The sequence below is a fragment of the Mixophyes fleayi genome, chromosome 6, assembly GCF_038048845.1.
Source record: "Mixophyes fleayi isolate aMixFle1 chromosome 6, aMixFle1.hap1, whole genome shotgun sequence".
In the NCBI taxonomy this organism is placed as follows: domain Eukaryota; kingdom Metazoa; phylum Chordata; class Amphibia; order Anura; family Limnodynastidae; genus Mixophyes; species Mixophyes fleayi.
The window spans coordinates 34,810,240-34,831,006 of record NC_134407.1 but is presented as its reverse complement, the minus strand read 5'-3'; the positions used below and the strand labels follow the sequence as shown (position 1 = coordinate 34,831,006).

The following is a 20,767-nucleotide window of genomic DNA, read 5'->3' as shown; positions in this document are numbered from 1 at the left end:
ATGTTTTCCACCTCTGTTATATATAACATAATTCTTGTGTCATATATATAGATATAAATAAAAGAAATTTAAACCAACACACGGACAACAGAATATAATAATGTACCTGCCTATCATGTCTAAAATTACAATTCTGTAAATGATCATCTTTACTGGTATAGCAAACTATGCCCCATTATTCCTATCCATACTGTGTGCATAAACAATCTGACGGACTACACATATATGGATCACTGATCCCTCGGTGTTACTAAAGTATGATGTCGTCACGGTCCTTGACATCTTGGCCAAGGAATGTTTCTTCATCTGCAACATTGCTTTTTCCTGGGATCTTTGGCCACCAGGTAGGTCCCAGATAATCCTAGGGCCACGTGCAGCCCTCTAAGCCTTCACCTGTGACACCCAGCTCTTACCCGCTGTAAGACTAGTCAGTCCTTCTCTCTGCCTGTCGGCCCTTGTTCTTATTCTCTGCTCTACTAAGAGCTCGGGCAGTGGGGGAAACAGAGGATAAGACTGAACTTGAGCTTATTCTGTGCTTTTTAAACAGATCCTTTATACACCAGTGTGGTACACAACTGGTGTCTAGTTTTGTTTCCACTTAGACATGTGAATAGATATTCTTTAGCTTGTGTTTAATTAGAAATAAGAAGCGCAACAGGTTGATAGATGGATAACTCCCTGCACAACTGATGTCTGCCTCTTCCAGCCTTACTCCGATCTTTCAACAGCTGGTGGAAATTCTGTTCACCCAGATGTCACATTCAGTTGTCAGATTTATTATAACTTGTGACACTTAGGTATCTTACATTAAAATACCTGCTGATATGTTACAACAGATCGGTGTTTCTTTCTTTGATAAAATGTATTGTTTTAACTGATTACTGAGGTTGTATAATAAGCCGTCTTTGACATGTATAAGGTTGCCCACGTCACAGTCATTACATTTTTATTGATGTCCCTAAATAAGGGACTTGTGCCAAATGTGGCTAGCTCCACTTAGTAGTAAGTCATGCCTCAGCCAGTGCACTAGTTCTTAGTAAGATTATAGAATGCTCTCTCTTTACTACTGGTTCAGCCAACAACATGGTCCTCCATTCCTCCGCTCTGTGGAGATGACACCTATACAGACCTGCACATATTAATGAGCTCGTAAGCCACTGTGTGACATCATCAAACTGCAGGTAGCCTATCGGCTTTCAGCAAATGGCTGGGAATAATCACATGAGGCTGTATCTCAGGAAGTTTAATCCACAACAGCAGCTAATTGTAATGATACTAGAGGCATTTTAGCAGGAAGTATAAAAGATAGAGAGGGGCACATAGTTATAATGGTTTGTTTACAAATAAAGTGATAAGAATGAATTAAATTTTCTGAATTGTCTTTATAGTATATCCAGGATGGAGGGATTGAAGATCTAGTTAGACCATTGCTTGCAATACTGGATCGTCCAGAAAAGCTGCTTCTTCTGCGAGATATTAGGTGAGAGTACTGACTTAATAATATGAATGAGAATGCAGCTTATAATGTAGAGGGTACAATACTCTTTGTTAAGTAATAAAACATGCACATACATCAATATAAATCATTGTAGGCTTATCTGGTACACTTGTTTTTAGAGTCCAAGGGCCTGATTCATTAAGGATCTTAACTTAAGAAACGTCTTATTTCAGTCTCCTGGACAAAACCATGTTACAATGCAAGGGGTGCAAATTAGTATTCTGTTTTGCACATAAGTTAAATACTGACTGTTTTGTCATGTGAACAAAAGTAAACATATGACAGGTTATAGTCACCCCTCTATGCTCTATATTACTTTATAGTCAGTGCTCCTGTGTTTTGTTGTTGGTATTATTTTAGGGATTAATAGAATTAGGTAACCAACTATTGTGTGGATGGTTTCACATATTAATTATCTCTTACGACTAGTTTATTTCAAGACACTACTGTGAAACCGCTTTAATTCAGGAGATTGACAGGAGCCTCACATCAGTACTCTGCTCATTCCCTCTATCTATCTCCCTGTAGTCACTGAAGTGGACAGATCACTGCCTCCCAAAATCAGTACACTCCTCTCCTGATGCTGTGAACTTTCTGATGATCTGATTGGCCACAGGTTGGCCTACTTTAAATGTTAAACCATCCAAGACAAGCAGGAGGTGAATATTGAATACAGGAAGGTGCTTTGGCCATAGCATAACGCATCTTAAAAATTTGTGTATGTCTAACCTCAAAGATTTTCCAATGCAAAAATACATTACTGTCCTGAAAAATAATGATACGGTTCCTTTTAAGCCTATATGTGTCGGATCTCCATAAGAAGCGGTAATCTTTATTTTAAGCCATTTTATTCGCCTTGGTTCTACGTCTGGTGAATGGAGCAGTGCTGAGACAACTGTCATGCACCCGCCTGTACTAGGTCAAGGAGGAACTTTTAGCCAAAGCTAAACCTCATGCACAGTAGTATCAACACAGGTTATACAAAAAAACTGGTTAATCAGAATACTGAAGGGGAGAGCATCATGGCCAAACAATATATTTAAAAAAATGCAATGATCATTAGCTTTAATGAACAATAACAATAGGTGCATAACACTTGGGGGATTTATGTATTGCACTTTGTGTGTACCTTGCAGAGGTTTGATCGCACTCACTGATCTTGGCCGGTTTGACAGCATGGTTATATCCCTGGAGATGGAAGCGTATGATGCCCTCAAGAGCAGATCAGGTAAGACAACTGTGACTGGATCACTGATAAATAACTTCTGGTATAAATTCATTTAAAGGAAATAGCGCAGGGCGCTTATTTATATAATTACACATGCACTTATTTTTTATATTGTGTATACTTTGGTAAGGGAAATCTTTAATTTCTGAGACCAGGAGAAGAAATTAGTTTCCTGTTTAACCTTGCTAGAAGAGATGCATTATTTCTTGAGGTATATATCTGATACAATAAGCCTATGTGGATGGAAGTCTTTTGCGTGTTGTGATGTTGGGAAGTGGCTTGTTTGGGGTTTGTATCTTTCTTTGGGAATGTGTATTCTGGACTGTCTGAAGAGGGGGCCCATGCTAATTAGATCTTTTGATGTGTGAAGGTCCAACATTGAAGGCAGGAACTTTTAATTAAGACCGGCTCCTAGATTCTCTGCATCTGAAAACTAGATGCAGGACATCACAGCATCTCTAGAATTTCATAGATAAGTGTAAATATTGTTGGCTTTGCAATGCATGCAAATCCATGTTTGTGTAAACACAATGCGTCCTGATTCTAAAAATAGCCTGTGTCCAAATCAGTATAAAAGCATTGTCTTGCACACTAAAATTTTGCTCTTGTTTCATCTGACCTGATCACTGGTACCTTCAACCAGTGTGAGAGCAAATAAACTTCACTTGCTTCAAAGACCTGCTTGAAAACATCTTCAATATTGCTGTATTCCTGTGACCTGCAGATTAGACCCTAAATCTAATCCATTCTTCGTCTGTTTCTGAGGTTGGACCCAGCTTTTCCGGTACCACCGCTCTGCCGCTACCCTGCAGCTCTGATCAGTGTGATGGGCCAGTGGGGATCCATCCACAGCACCCCTGATCCATAGTAAGAGGTCAGGAGTACCAGCCTAGGTACGCCAGTAACGGGGTACACTCGCAGCGTCAGTTACCCAGAAGAAACCCGGTACTGGATGCCGGTACGGAGTCCAGTGGTGGCAGCATTTGTAAGCCCCTCCTACTGCGGAAAGAGGGCGCATTTGGGATAACGAGAGGGAATGGAGGCAAAGTAAGCCCAGCCGGATCTCAGCAGCAACAGACAGGGTGGCATAAGTTGTCCATCCTGTCACAACAACATTTTATAATGAGTTGCTGCGTCACACAAGGGGCACATGGTCTACTTGGCACAATTAGGGAACATGTTATACAAGGCTGGAGTGAAAGCTGACTAGATGGACCACAGAATAATTGGATCTCTCCTCATCTTCTGCCTTGTTAGACCAGGTCCCCACCAGAGGTTCTCACTACAAATGAGTACTAGGGACTGCTGTACCTCACAGTTTTTTGACAGTCCCAAGGGCGGGAACCCCATCAGTTTAAGTCTGGGGTAAGGGAGGAGCTTACTATGAATTCCACCCATAACGTTATTCTGCTCATTTTTCTACGCACCTCTATGTGATACTTGGCTCTTCTCCATGGTAACCATATTGTAGACTTTATAATAAGAATGTTTTACTGAACAGCTGCCTCAGAGAGGAGTCCTGGTAATACATGGCACTGTATCGTGTAGCATGGAGACAATACATAATAGAGACAGAGGGAGGGGACACTTGGATTATAATGTGGGTCTACAAGTGCTGGGTAATGATTCCATATCGGTGCTATAAACCTTGGAGCTACCTCTGTCTTCATATTTGACCATGCATTTTCCTTGCTCACCATTCTCATTGCTAGATACACCTTTTACATCACACAGTCGGCCCCTTATGTTTGATTAATGTGAATCCTCATTCCTCAGTGATGTCACTAGTATCTGTGGAATTGATGGGCTGTATTGTCAGGAAAATTGATTCAATAAAATATATGTATGAGGGGACTGGCCCACATTAATGCAAAATTAGACACGTTTTTCTTTGCTCATGTATTATATTTACGTGATACCGTATTGTGGGATTAACCCCTAGTGTGTACATAATCCGACATGGTTAGAGTGTGAATGGAACGGAATGTACAACACCCACAACATGTTCCAGGGCCAGAATGTCCCATTAATGGCAGAGGTGGTTCCGGAACAGTCAGGATTTTCCACTTTGGCTTCTCACAATGTGTGCACAGCTGTCCGTGGCACTTACTACTCCTGCTAGAACATTAAGGTGAAATATCAGCGATGTGTCATAATTTCCATGCTGGCTAGTAACATAAACACACAGGTTTCTCCCTTATAATGTCAGTGAGCTTCGGAGGTGAAATGACAAGTGAAAAATAACAGAAGGGGGAGGGTGATTCCAATGCTGCAATCTGCAGAGATGTCCTGTGCATAGGGTGGGGCAGAGGCTGATAGGGGGAAAATGCACCTTTTTTGGTTAAATCTAAGAGGACCTATCACCAGGACTTTGGATGTTGTTTTTTACTTTACTACATAGTGCCTTATGTACCTTATTGGTGCGAGATAGATGTTTATGCGCTGTGATGTCTCCCGGGCAGACTCCCTCCAGACCGCACTGCAGGACAGCAGAATGGGACTGGAGACAAGATTTCAGACTGCACTATACTGAAATAGCACGAAATAGCTCTGCACATTCTCAGAAATGGACCTGATGCCAATGACTGCAATTCATGACTGAAAGCAGATGACACTTACGACTGCCTATAACTTGAGAGGCAGAATGGGGGAGGGGTGGATGAATGTCCGCCATGTTCAGTAAAGGGCATGCCGATGTAGATGCGGCTGATTCAAGTCCTGGGTTTTTCATAGTGCGCCTGGTTTCAGCCGTATCACTTGCACCAGCTTACAGGGGAGTGTAAGTGCCGACTGATAGTGATGACTGGCACGGCATAGTCTTTGTATTAAAAACTACACGTATGCGTGCCACTAGCTAGCACAGAACATGTGTATACAAGGAAGACAGACTATGAAAACGCATTGTATGTACAGTGCGCATTAAAAGCATCTTAACTTTTATGTATTTAATGTAAAACAAAAGTTTTTAAATCCACATTATTATTAATGATTAAACTATTAAGAGTTGTTCATTTATTTTACCATTTTATTTTCTTAATGTTTCTGATGTGACCTTTTCATGAACAGACGTTTGTGTGTATATTACACTCTGCTGTGTGCATAACGCACTCTGTTGTGTGCATACCGCACTCTGCTGTGTGTATACCGCACTCTGTTGTGTGTATTTTACACTCTGCTGTGTGCATACCGCACTCTGCTGTGTGCATACCGCACTCTGTTGTGTGCATACCGCACTCTGTTGTGTGCATACCGCACTTTGCTGTGTACATCTACATACGGCAATGAGTACTTACACCCAGATTCAAATGAAACGTATCTTGAATCCTCTTGGGTTTTAATACATCCGGGACTATGCACAAATTCTGTGCTCTTTTGTTTAAATGCTGGTTGCGTGTATCGGCTCCTACATGTCTAGTTTTAAACACGTGTTTGCTTCCAAACCAACCAAACTTATAGGAATGCAAAATCTTAAACAGGAAACTTCCACTACACCATGATTCTGCTGTTTCTACCCAGCATTATCCTAGAATTATACCCTGAAATACGTTTATGGACATACTGAAGGTGGCAAATTTATTAGAGGTTTTGTGAGGAGGGATGTTTGGTAAATCCTGTCCCAGGTTCTGCCTCCTTCCCCATTTAGGTGCAAGGCTAAAGTATTGACAGACCCAGGGAGTGTTGTCCTTTCACTTCCACAGGGTGATCTGGAAGACAGGATTGCAGACATAGCCCCCGACCATCACATAACCATGGTCAGTCCACTGCACAATGTACCTAGCTGGTGTCTTCTGGGTAGTGCAGGAAGTGATTCTTACGGCAGGCCATCAGCTGCTCCTGCAACGTGATTCCAGATGCCTCCCCTTCAGTTTATACACACAAATACTGTCCTGATCACCATTGTACATTTACTGAAAGGGTCAATGTAACTGTCGGCAGCTAGCTGTGATCAGTAGTACATCAACGTTACGTTAGGTATAATTTGTGTGGGATACTGCTGTTATACTCTACTACAGCGATGGTGAGTTTATCGAATGTTCTGTACAAAAAGAGAAAAACAGTACACACATATATAATGTGTCTGGAAGATGGTAAGGGTTATGTGAATAAATATGAGGGTTATGTGAGTAAATCTGAGGGTTATGTACGTAAATCTGAGGGTAATGTAGGTAAATCTGAAGGTTGTGTAGGTAAATCTGAGGGTAATGTATATAAATCTAGTTTTGGGTAAGGAGGAAATATTTAAACTAAACAATTCAATCTCTCAATAATATTTTATTGTTTATATCCATTCCAGTGACCCCTCCTGCTCTCCGGCCCCCCAGATACGACACCCTTCCCAAGAAGCATCTTGTCACTCCGGTTCCTGGTCAGTACTTGATAGAGAACAGAATTAATATTAAAAAATAAAATTTTCTTGGATATCTGTTTATAGTTAGGACACATTGATGATTTATCTCTGCCTCTTTTTTTTATTATTTTTAACTTTTTTCTATCTTGTTTTTTCCTCCAACATTGAAATCAATGGAAACAGTTCTAAAGAAAAACTGTCTTCCAATGTAATAATGTTGATGATGCAACGGTTACAATAATTAAAGGTTATGTCCTTACTTTTTTTTTAATTGAAATTCATATCCCTTATTTGATAATAAGATGATTTGCAAACATTTGTTATTTCATTTTCTGCTCCCTGTAGGGAGTGTATCCAGCCTTATGGATGGAAACTAGATGGAAAATGAATATCCAGTAAGGATGTACAGTTCTGCAGAGAATTGAACTGTGCTAGCTGCCTGCTAACTTCACTTGTAGTGGACAGGGAGGTGGTGTGACTATTTTTCCAAATTGAACTGAAATCTTCAGCTCACAAGTACATGGTTTAGAGCAGGATTTCCCAAATCCAGTCCTCAGGGAGCTCTAACAGTGCTGTTTTCCAGGTCACAAGTGAAATAGTTAGTATCAGACAGTAGTGAATACACCTGTTCTCCAAACAGGAGAGACAGAAAACCTGCACTGTTATGGCTTCCAGAGGACTGGATTGGAGAAACCCTGGTTTAGTCACAATGGTTTATGCAGCACCAAGATCAATAAAAGTAATTTGCAAATCATCTTATTATTGATGAGCGACTTTAAATGTTCAAATCATAATCAGTAATGTGTCCTATTTTATCTAATTTCTACTGAGTAGATGTAAAATGATGGTGATCATCAATATAACTTACATTATGAAACTTTTATATTCCCTATGATTGTAATTTATAATACATTTGACACGTGGTCATCCCCTAAGGTTAGAGGAGAGGAAATTTCACAACCAGCAAAGGAAGGGGTTCTTTACAGTAAGGGCAGTCAAGATATGGAATTCATTGCCAGGGAAGGTTGTGATGGCAGATTCAATAGATATGTTTAAGAAAGGGTTAGACAAATTTTTAGCGGAAAGGTGTATCCAGGGATACGACCGTTAATTTAAAATAAAGGATAGTAGTGGATATAGGGTAAAAATTGGATTGCAATATTGAGTCTGGGGGGATTTCCACAATTGAAACAGATTGGCGGTTGCTTACTCTGGATTAAATTCAAAAATAAGTGCAGGATCGCAGGAGATCCAAAATAGGTTGAACTTGATGGACTGATGTCTTTTTTTCAACCTCATCAACTATGTTACTATGTTATTATTCATTGTCTTAGATCACAGAGGAACCTTTCAGCTTAAGCTAGTGGATGATGTGAACAGTGAGCGGGTGCTACTTGGGGAAATGGAGAGGTTGCAGGTTTCGGATACAAAAGATGTAAAACGGACACATTCTAAAAACTTTACCCCACTTGAAGATGTGCCAGTCGATTCCTATGATGCCCAAAATATAACTTTAAAAAAGCCTTCCTCTAGGCCCGCAAGGCCAAATTGGCTACTTACCGAATCCACAAGGTTGTCTTCTGATTTATCCCAAGCGTCCGGTGATGGCTCCACCTCATTGCCCGGTGATAATACCTCTCTGCCTACAAGGAGTAGAAAAGATCAAAAAGACACAAGCGACAACTCAAAAGTATCCAGAACTACCCGTAGCAGATCAAGAGATAAAAAGGACACTGCTTATTCTGTGCTCAATAAACCCAAGAAATCCCGGCCAATCTTGTCTCAGATATTCCGAGGAGTTTCTCTCAGTCCATCAAACCTGGACATCAAGCTAAAGCCTGTGACCTTGGAGACAAATCACTTAGAAACTGGTCAGGTTTCCCAGAATGGCTTCAGCGATGAGAAAGAGGAGGAATATGAACTTGTGACAGTGACAATCTCCAAAATGAAACAATCTTTGGGTGAGTTATAATTCACAAGTTTATCGCAAACATTTGGTGCAATAATCCAGTTTTCTTCAATAGAAGTAACAAGGTATAGTTTCATCAATGTGAACGTTATACACATAAGTATTGGTTAAACAGAAAAGTTTTGCTCTGAGAGTTTATTATTTTGTCATGAATTGTAAAACATGTAGAAAACAATTTTCCTGTATTATATTTTGTTGTTGAGATTATGTGAAGGAGTTTCAGGGGAGGAGAAGGTGCAGATTCTCTGAGTGGTCGGTGGTGTTGGAAACCAAACTTCATTCTTTATACTTAGTGGAATATATTTTGCACCTTTTCAATTGCACTTTTGCAGGAAAATGCATCTTTCAGTTCACTTTAACCAGCATTATTTAAAACATCTAAACACACAAAGGTGACAACAAATGTAATAAAGACCATTCCAATGTCCTCTCAAGTTTAGATATGTGCCACATTCAATTAATGAAGATGGTAGTCCTTAAGGCATCAGTGGCATGAACTTTGTATCAACGTTTCTACGGTTTCCACCAACCACGTTTTCTGGAGTAACCACAGAACCACAAATGTAGGCACAGATTTGTTTTTTTTAAAGACTTCTGTTTTTAAGAGGGTACTTTCAAAGACCAGGTAAGTGTTTGTGCAGCACTATATATATATATATATATATATATATATATATATATATATATATATATATATATATATATATATATATATATATATATGTTATTTTTTTCTCAATATGTCCCAGCCTTATTGCCAGAGGGTGGAATTTGATGGCAATAAGCACTCAGTGACAGGTGTAGGCTGTCATCTGGAAAGCCGACAGTCTGCACATAACAGTCCGTGTCCTGGAGCGTTACTATTATGGAGAATGGGCTGCTGAGCATATCTCCCAACATTTGAAAACCAGGTATTAGAACAAAAGAAGACCCCCCCCATCCGCCCCACCACTCCGCCATTTTACTGAAGCCACACCCCAATCTTCGTAAAGAATGTCCTGACAAAAACTGGACTGTTGGGAGGTATTTGTGAACTCATTTCAGCCTATTGTCAACGGGTCTGACAGTGAAAGTCTGGGAGGCTTTAGGGAGGAGATGCGATGGGCATTAACAAGAGTGCTGGAGGCAGGGACCCAGTATCATCTCTTACATAACTGTAATGTCTCAAGTACTCATAGAAAAATGTTTGCTGACAAATTTCCTCCTAAAACAAGTTAGGTTTCAGACATGGGAAAATATCACAGGACAGATACATTAGGTCACATGGGCCGGGAGCTGAAGTGTAATTGGGTTATTGTTGGTGCTGAACTGGTTTTACTGTGGTCAAGCTGCCAATCGCAGTTATGTAATAATGGTTAATGATTTGCGCAAGAATGAGTCCTTTCCCTTCTCAGTAGCTGACTCGCCAGCTAAATCAGTCCCACAACAAAGGTAAGGCTTCTTTGTATCAACATGTTCCCTGGTGTGTGGGTCAGGTTTTTTTCAAGGGCATTTGGGACGTTTCTCATTTACACTCAGTAAGTGCGGCAAGTATTCTGTTGAGAGAAGAATAAAGCCTGAGATGCCGACTTGCAGTCGTCCAATGGATGTGATGTCATCCTATTATTTATTGCAAAATACTTGTATTATTTATGAGTTAGGTCTGTCTCAGTTAGTAATCAGGTTAAATAAATGATGTGAAGAGAAAGCCCATAGTTGAGCATTACCCAAGGACAATCCTGGTCTAAATCTGCTATTGTTCATCCTTATGTAGATCATAATTCACCTGTTTCCATTTGTTACAGGAATTAGCATTTCTGGTGGAATTGAATCCAAAGTCCAACCAATGGTCAAAATAGAGAAGATCTTCCCAGGAGGTGCAGCTTTTGTCAGCGGTAAACTCCAGGTAATAATAATAGGTCAACTTTCTCCTTCACTCAAGACATATTGACTTTTGGCAGCCGATACAATCACCCGGCTCCATTCTGGCCCGAGCGCCTATCAGCGCTGCCTGACAGCTGTTTGACTTCCTGTCTTACACTGAACCCCGATAGAGTATTGTGCAGGACAGGAGCCACGCTAGTAGCCCACGCTGTTTGCTGCTGTGAGTGGAACCCAAAAAATTGGATGGAATCATCGCAGGAGAGTTTGGTGCAGCAGATAAGTATACTTCCAGATATGGAACTAGCTATATCTCTGCACAGTACTTTTAGTAACAGATAAGGCTCTATGCATCAGTCTTGCCACTTAATCCTTATTATACACACATTTCAATGTTAACAATGCAAGATGCTTGTACAAGATGCTCCTCATACACAGTTGTGTTTTACCTTCACTAACAGTTACACATTCCAATTACCAAACATCTCAAAAATGAGTCGTAATAAGATTATATATCAACCTTTTTCTATCAGTGTGGCAGCAAAAATCTTTTCAAGCCCAGGAGTGCCAGTTGTACACACACATATAATAATAAAATATATCTATATATATATATATATATATAAACTGGCTCTACTAAATTTCCTCCTTGCCCAATGTGTGTATATATATATTTATATATTATTTTATCATGCTAATTTCATTATATTAATAATAATGTTACCAAGAAGTAAACGTCTATGTTATGCCACATAATAGTGCCCCCAGTTCATAATTTGCCACATAGTTGTGTCCCGTATTAGGCCTCAAACCTCTGCCCCCCAGTTTTATTCCACATAGTTGTGCCACCAATTCATGTTGTCTTATAAATGTGCCCTCATTCCTGTTAGCCCCCATAGTTGTGCCCCATTTCCTGTTATCCCTCATACTTGAGCCCCCAGTTCCTATTCTCCCTTATACTTGTGCCCCCAGTTCCTGTTGTCCCCCCGACTTGTGCCACCCCAGTTCCTGTTGTCCCCCAGACTTGTGCCACCCCAGTTCCTGTTGTCCCCCAGACTTGTGCTCCCCAGTTCCTGTTGTCTCCCAGACTTGTGCCCCCCAGTTCCTGTTGTCTCCCAGACTTTTGCCCCCAGTTCCTGTTGTCCCCCAGACTTGTGCCTCTCAGTTTCTGTTGTCCCCCAGATTTGTGCCCCCCAGTTCCTGTTGTCCCGCAGACTTACATCTGGAATCAGTATCTTTCGTTCCATGGGAGCTGCTTCTCTAAAGCAGCCGATGATGACAGACCCATCTTCGATATCTTTAGTTTGCGGAACTCGGCACCCCAGACAGAAGTGGCCCATATGCCACGTCTGCCACGCATGCTGGGGGTTGCCGACCCCAGTTCTATATCATAATATATATATAAAATACCTTCTAGCTGTCCTGATTTAAAGTGATAATGGAGAAGACTGGGAGCTGATGAAATCCAAGTAATAATTTGATTCTCCACCTACTTCTATTAATTATGTTTTGTCAATGTCAGCAATAATCTATAATCAAATTATATTGGTGCCTCACACATATTTTCTAATATTTCTAGGCTGGCTATGAACTGGTTTCTATTGACGGAGAAACACTAAAGAACGTAACGCACCAGCGGGCAGTGGACGTGATTCGACAGTCCTACAGCAATAAACAAAAGGAGCCAATGGAACTTGTAGTTAAAATTCCAAAGAAAAGCTGAGCGGAAGTAACCATATATTTCACATTATGATCACTGGCGCTAAAAGTTTCAATAAACAGATGAATGGCAACTTAGAGAACATGTATTCCACTTCTAGAACCAGTACTGTTATCACTACAAGTGCCTAATGCATTTTCTTCAGTCTTCCTACTAAACCCATGTGCTTACTGGAATGGGCGAACCTTTCTATATCTGCACCAAGAGCTATGCATGATTGTTTGTATATAGAAGCAGAACTGAAGAAAGACCATGATGACTTTTATTTTTGTTATTCATGTAAATAATGCCTTTTTTAGAATGTAACAAAGTTTTTATTGCACTAAAATTGTCAAAAAACAAACAAAAATAAATTAAATGTGACTTTGTCTATATGATATACTTTAGCTTTCTTGGTCCTTTGTTAGAAAATAAATCAACTTTGAATAGACATATTAAGTTGTATGACCAGGTAGAACTTGCTATATGATTAGTAGTTAATGTATATTAAATCATTACTAATATATATATATATATATATATATCTACTATATAAATGCCTAGTGGCGTTTGTGAAAAAAAAAAAACCAAGCTGCAGCGCCACCTGCTGGGCAGAGTTATACACTGACCTATATATTTCTTGAAGGAGAAGTGACAGTTGGGAGTGGTTGGTGGTTGACGGGGGTGACAGTGGGGAGTTTTTAACACCTTAAGTAGCTTGATGAAGGATGTGGCGATGAAGATGAAGGATGAGGTGATGGAGAAAAATGATGAGGTGGTGATATGTGGACAAAAGCACGTTAAAAAAGGGCGCTTGCGTCGGGAAGTAACGCTCTTCCCCTGAGGAGGCCTGGGCTAGGCCCAAATGCATGACAAGAACCTTTTTAACACCTTAAGTAGCTTGATTTGACTAGAATGCATGAGTATCATGCACGGGTTAACTTGTGTGTGTGTGTATATATATATATATATATATTATATATACTATATTTACTCATAATTCCTATTGCAGGATCAACTCTAAATATGGCCATGACTGGATAATACATTTTGGAGCCTGTAGATGTCACTGTTGTCGTCTATAAAAAGCTTTAGTTTGAAAAGTATGTAGACTTATTAGATACACCTTTCTAGTACTGGGGAGGATATTGCCCCCCCGAACAGCCTGAATTCTTTGTGGCATGGATCCAACAAGGTGCTGGAAATATTCCTTTGAGATTCTGGTCCATGTTGACTTGATAGTTTCATGCGGTTGCTGTAGATTTGTCAGCTGCAATTCATGCTAAGAATCTCCTGTTCCAGCACATCCCAAATGCTCTCTGTTGAGTTGATTTCTAATGACTGTGGAGAACATTGGAGTACACTGAAAATCATTGTCATCTTTGTGGAACCAGCTTGAGATGACTTGTGTGCTTTGTGACATGAAGCTTTATCCTACTGGAAGTAGGATAAGGCTTGGACAACCTGTGGCTCTCCAGGTGTTGTGAAACTACAAATCCCAGAATACCCTGCCAGGTATCAAGTAGCTATCACTTGGCAAAGCATGCTGGGGCTTTTAGTATCACAACACTTGGAGATCCACAGGTTGTCCAGGTCTGCGTTGGATGATGGGTATACTGTGACCATAAAGGGATGCACATTGTCAGCAACAATACTCAGGTAGGCTGTGGTGTTTAAACAATGCTTAATTGATATTAAGGGGCCTAATGTGTACCAAGAAAATATCCCCCACACCATTACACCACCACCAGACAGGATGGATCCATTGATTCATGCTGTTTATGCCATATTCTGATTGTACCATCTGCATTTTTCAGCTGAAATCGAAAGTTGTCAGACCAGGCGACGTTTTTCCAATCTTCAACAGTCCAGATTTGGTGAACCTGTGCCCGCTGTAACTTCCATTTCCTGTTCTTAGCTGACAGAAGTGGAACCCGGTCGTTTGCTGCTGTAGCCCATCCACTTCAAGGCTCAATGTGAGGTTTCCGTGGAAATGGAAGATATAATAAGATCCTTGGTGAATGTGGCAGCAGCACAGGAGGAGAATATCTGTCTTAACTGCGAGGAGATTGCTGAGTGGAAATGATATAGGGGAGCTCCACCTGCACCCACGCTGCAGAAATTAACTTCCTATGATGATGTGGAAGCTGTTAGTGTTTGAACGTGCCACCACCCGAGCCAGTTGGCCACTTAAAGGTTGGGCTGAAAGTCTAGCTCTTAAAAAGTGGTTGCAGCCAGAAAAGAACACTGCTGTCCGGATGATCGACATTCTCGCTCATTGTATCCGAGGTATGGACAAAGTTTGTGCATGGGCCAAAACCTGGTATATGGAACAGCAGACCGGGCATTGGTGAGTAAAGTTTTTTCAGGCCAACGTGCTTTGAGTGCGGAGAGCCTGGACATATGCAGGCACAACGTCCAACATTATTTAAACATATGTATTGTTCACTGACGCATGTAAAACCAATCTATCCGAGCTGCTGTACCATGAGCCCAGTTGCAGAGAGGTATTCCTTATTTTGCGTGGCCATTTTTGTGAATCACCCTCTGGTGCTGGCTCAGGTAGCAAACTAACCTTGGCTCTATATTACCAAAAGTTCTGGCTCACAAACTGGCCAAAGTAAAGGACCTCTGTGTCCACGGAACTGCAAAGGAATATGACAGAACCCTTTTGCTTGTTACTGTAAATAGAAAAACAGTAATAGCTTCAGTTGCCCCAAAACTGACATACCCTTGAATACTTGGCAGAGACTTTCCGCTGTTTAAACAGATCCTACAGGAGTGAGTCCAGCTGGACACCTCAGAAATTGAATCACCGGTCGAAGGTCCGGCTTTGAGAGACGAGCTTGAGGATAAGGTAAAGGATAAGTGTCATGCTTTGCTACGAAACTTGGAGCAGAGTGCAGTTCAGGAGAATAAAGTTCTGCCACCGAAAAGGATGGGGAAAAGACAATGGCAAGATGTGCAAGTCCATGCGCAAGACTTCGGGTGAAGGTGCCATGTCTCCTGACAAGGACTCAGATTATATAGAAGTGGAAGTTGCTCAATCAATTTATAGGCTCATAGCAGGTGCTTGAGAGGGTGGGATTATCCTGAAAGGTACAAACACAGAGAAAAACCCCCAGCACACTGCTATAGCCAGCACAAGAGCTGCCATTTCCACTTGTACATACAAATGCAAAAGTCTCAGTTGCACACATTTGCAAATGTATGTTCAAGCCACCCGCCACTGCACAGCGCTTTTGCTAATAGGGTGATCCTGACTCAGATTAGTCAGTGTTATCTAACTTGTTTCCACTGAGTTTAGTCGAGACCAACTTGGTGATGCTACATTACTGAATGTCTATGAATATGTCATTGAGGTAAGTGGTGTAGAGAAGGCCGACAGATCTACAGAAGGTATTGCTTATTATATCTTGTTGTTACCTCTGTCTGTATTACCCAGTATTGTTTTATTATTGTGTTTGTTCCTAATTGTAATGCGCTACAGGATTTTCTGGCGCTACATAAATAAATAAATGATGATGATAGAATTGCTAAAGTTCAAGATAAAATTGTAGAGTAATTGTTGGTGCCACAAATTTATGTGTCACTAATTTAAAGCTGCACAAACACATCTGTGTGTGGTACACTTGGGAAAATACAAAACCCAGGAGCGTATATTACTCAGGTTTTATTGGCCAGGGATGTTCATGGTGGTAAAGAGTTTTGCCGGACATGTCCGGTATTTCAAAGAACATGTCTGAAGCCAGACAACAGGTCCACGCTAGATCTCATAGTGCAGACCCATATGAGCGTATTGGTATGGATTTGGTAGGTACATTACAAAATTCAGCCCGTGGCCATCAGTTCGTGCTGGTCCGAGTGGATTATGCCACCAGGTATCCTGAAGATATACCTTTGCGTAATATAAAATCCAGGTATGATGGCAAAAGAACACCTCCTGTACTGCACCCGATTAGGTATACCCAAGGAAATCTTCACTCATCAGGGTACTCCCTTTATATCCGATCTCATGAAAGAGCAGTGCAGTTGTTAAAGGTAGAGACGTTGCACACGTCAGTATACCACCCGCAGACTGACAGGATAGTGGAGCGTTTTAGTAGAACCCTCACGCAGATGGTGAAAAAGGCAGTAGCATTGGAAAAACAGGACTGGGAAGCCTTTTTTCCCCATTACCAAGCCCATTTGTAGGTCTAAAAATAATTGTGACATCCAGTAAAAACAGACATACCTTCAAATATACAGAATTTATACCACCTCATTTACAGATCTAGACCCATGAAACTAAATCTTGTCTCTGTGGCTCTTTGTATGTTACCCAGCAGATACAAGTAAGATCTCCTATGCCCGTACTCCTGTCCTACCCATTCACAGCTGTAGTACTTGCTCATCCCATAACAGTAGCATCTTGTACTCCAAATGGATATGCAGTTCTTTGCATCTGGTAATTCTCAGTCATGTTGCCATTTGCAGGTCATCTTCTTAAATGACCCCCCCCCCCCCCTTCCTTTTCTAATTTGGCATGCTCCAAAATGACAAATATACTGCCTCGTGCATAGGTGGCATAGACAATAACTGGTGGCCTTTGCATGAAACTGATCATCTTCTTATTAAGACATGCAGGGCCTGAGTCATTAAGGCAAAAAAGGAGTAAATGTTCTCTGGGACAAACCATGTTATAATGAAAGGGGTGCAAATCAGTTTATTATTTTGCACATAAGTTAAATACTGGCTGTTTTTTCATCTAGCACACAAATACTTGATAGCTTTATTATTATTATGAAATTTAAAGTTGATCTAGGACATGTCCTACCCCAACTATGAATCTGTTCCGACATTTTAAATTTATCTCCCCCTCTAATGTAACATGGTTTTGCCAAGGTGCAAATGTTACTCCTTTTTTATGCTTTGCTCTCCTTAATGACTCAGGCCCGCAGTGTGCAATACTAACACTATACGTGGTATATCTTTAGTGAATAATGTAGGCTTAGGTGATCTGTGGCTCTCTAGCTGTTGTGACCCATCATGCCTTGCCAGCCTCAGTCTGCGAGGGCATGCTGCAAGTTGTAGTTCCAGAGCTGGAGAGTCTCAGGTTGTCTACATAAAAGGCTCTGGTAGAACATTGTGTGAGAATCTGTACAACAAATATCTGTGTTAAATATGATTTTTTGTTAAGGCCTCATAAGGCCTTTGTTCAGCCATTTTATTGTAACTTGTATAGAAATATTATTTGCTAGAAGAGATTATTCATTTTTCTGTTAACTTGCAGTTTTGCAATATGTGAGCCTATGGCCTTGAAGTTGAACTAATAGGGAACACCTGAAGAATGTAACCAGTTATGAAAACAATAATGAGCTTCATATCCAGCTGGTAGTATGGGAGCTGTATCCATGGTGTTACACATAGCATATCTCCAACTCCCCTTGAGATAAGAAATAATAGGCTCATCTGTCCTTAGAAGGGGGAGAAAAGTAAACACCTCAAGAATACGTGAGAAAGTTAATCAGTAGCGCTTCTCATAAACTAGTGGTATAAACTATTGTATGCATATGACGTAGGATTCATTTATACAGTAGCCTATAAAAACCTGTATCTTTGTATCAATAAACTAGAGAATATTCCTTGCATACAGAACTTGGTCTGTGTCAATTCTCTCCAGCTGATTGAAGCGCTTCCAGATATACTTGACACCACAGGCTGACTTGGGTCAGAATTTTAGATTTAACAACTTGGAGGTCCCACCGAGATTCGCTGTCCAGCAGGCTACAAGACAGACAACGGAGGTTTCCCAGCACATTGAACCCCAACATCCGCGGTCAGTAGATTTCTACTCGTTGGTCTTCCTAGTCTGGGTCACCTCATGTCTGTCTGAGGCACCTGACACGCGAATTTGTGAGTCTCAAGTATCATCTGATTAATATAATACAGTATTAACCCAATTTGTTTACTGTAATTGTATTGTTGATTAGATTTTTGAAAGATGATTGAATTTTGAGTGCATGTGTTTGTACCTATGTATGATGTATAAAGCATAAAAGTCACATAAGACATTGATCAAAGAAGCATGTAATGGAATAGAGGGATTTAGAGAGTTATTGTTTTGAACATTGAGTGAACATTTTAGACACCATCCCCAGAGGTATATCAAAGAAGGGAGATTCTGTAATCTGCCCAAATTGTGTAAGAGAGATTTCCAAAAGACCTTCGTCCCAGATACTGTCAAAGAAGCTATTTAGCACGGACATCCAGTACAAGGAGTCCACAGAACGGGACGTCCAGTGCAAGGACAACCCACAGAAACTAGATAAGAGTCCCGATTTGGACTCAACAGAATACTGTCAATACGAGTAATATAGATAGTAAACAAATGACAGCAGCTCCCTCATAGATATGATGCACAAAGACTAAAGGAAATGGGGGAGTAGAAGGTCTGCAGGGAATTTTTCAAGAAAGCGGGGATAGCCAAAGATATGTGTGGATGGAGAAACAAAGGTGTTGCAAGTGGTAATGTGACAAGAACAAAGGGGTATTGAGATCAAACCCCAAGAGATTGTTTGAGGTGGCACAGGAAAGTTAAGAGATCTGAAAAGTCGAAATATATGTGGATATGCTAAATGCATCGGAAGCTGAATAATGAATCAAGTAGGTTGTATATTATAAATGTATGTTTGATCCTGTGCAGCTGAATAAGTGAAATGTGCCCCTCCCTTATTCTGTGTAAATGATTTCAGTGTGTTGAGATAAGAAGCACACTGTTTTTTGTTTTTTGACAATGTATGTAAAATTTAAAAAAAATGTGTCCGGAGTGCTGATTGATGATAACATGTTGAAGCTAACTTGTATTTAGTGTAATGCTGGGACTTGTAGTTCCACAGCAGTAGGCTGGAAGATGTCAGTTAAGTTTTCTTTCTCTGTATGTGAGTTTTGTCTCCGTCTTACTGCGTGTGAGAGAGATCCGTGATAATTCACATTGTTTGTTCTCTGTCTTAGTGCTCTATAAGGGAGATGTTTGATTTACTTTAAATCACAATGTTTGTCTGTCTTGTCCGTTTTTTACAAGAGACATGTTTCAAGGTTGAAAAAGTTGTACATTCATTGCTTAATGATAAGCTTTTAAAAAGATACAAAAGAAGTTTTAAAATGTTTGGTCCGATTGCACGGACAAGATTGTAAATAATGTACATTATCACTATAAGTACTAGTGTCAGAACAAAGCTGGCTGGGATCCAACAAGCCGTTTCTGTATTTGAACAAAATAATTTTGTTTCTGAAGTTCAGAAATATAGCTTTCTCTTTAATGAAGTTGAGAATTGTGGGAGTGAGCTTACATGCTGTTTTTATCTGTGTTAAAATGGCGCTGATGAATGTTCTCAGAAATCAGGAGGGTTTGTTATGCCTTTAAAGAAATGTTACGAGATAAAATGTCGTCTGTGAGCGAGACTTAAGTGAATATATTTTTACTTTGAACACGAAAATCACAGAATCTAGAAATATGTGTGAATATTTGGTCACGGGAGAGAGATTTTGTTGAGAAAATGTTGAATGATTTACAGACACAATGTATTGTGTCTAACGAGAGTACTCTGATTTATGAGACAGTGCTGCTTTTAAAATGGTTGAATACTTGGAACCAAGATTCCAGATTGAATGTTTCTAAACCCGGAAATTTAATTAGTGTCATTTAAAAGGGCTGTACTAAGAGATGATAAGAAAGGAGTGGCTTTGAACACTCGCCCAGGTCTCGTCACTTTGACATTCTCTATTTGTGAAATTAGGGACTGCCCCTTTGAGGAAATCAAGGCATGGAACGCATAGCGTCACAGTTAAGCTTTTAGCAGCTGTTCACTGGTTACCTGATAACAGTATACACGCATGTTACAGTTACAGTAATTCCTAGTAAATAAATGTTAATCTCTATGCAAAAGTTTTTTTATTCACAGGTCTCCAGCTGCAAAGACCCATTAGGCAATCCAGATTGCATTGATTTAACTTCCAATGCACCATCTTTGCACCACAACAAACATAAGTATAAACTAATGAAGGATTTAAATAACGTAAACTCTTCTGAGTAATGATTACCTTGTTTTGGAAGAGATATTAGAGTTTATGTGCTATTCACATAGCAAATGCATGAACTAGGTGGTTTTTCTGTATGTGCAGAA

General features: G+C 40.3%; 2 protein-coding genes across 4 annotated transcripts in view; one reads left to right on the top strand and one right to left on the bottom strand.

The window, feature by feature from the left end:
• PDZD7 (PDZ domain containing 7) overlaps positions 1–12,981 on the top strand; it is a 44,780-nt gene extending 31,799 nt beyond the window's left edge. For 2 of the 3 annotated variants that reach the window (XM_075216258.1, XM_075216259.1), the window contains 6 exons: positions 1,389–1,480; positions 2,635–2,726; positions 7,021–7,092; positions 8,409–9,035; positions 10,828–10,928; positions 12,483–12,981. In XM_075216258.1, coding sequence (XP_075072359.1) covers positions 1,389–1,480; positions 2,635–2,726; positions 7,021–7,092; positions 8,409–9,035; positions 10,828–10,928; positions 12,483–12,626 — 1,128 coding nt within the window. In that variant the 3' untranslated portion in view covers positions 12,627–12,981. Of the gene's footprint in view, positions 1–1,388; positions 1,481–2,634; positions 2,727–7,020; positions 7,093–8,408; positions 9,036–10,827; positions 10,929–12,482 lie in introns of those variants that run through there. The other variant, XR_012693342.1, reaches the window with a different exon arrangement.
• SEMA4G (semaphorin 4G) overlaps positions 1–20,767 on the bottom strand; it is a 507,048-nt gene that overhangs the window by 60,816 nt on the left and 425,465 nt on the right. The window lies entirely within an intron of this gene.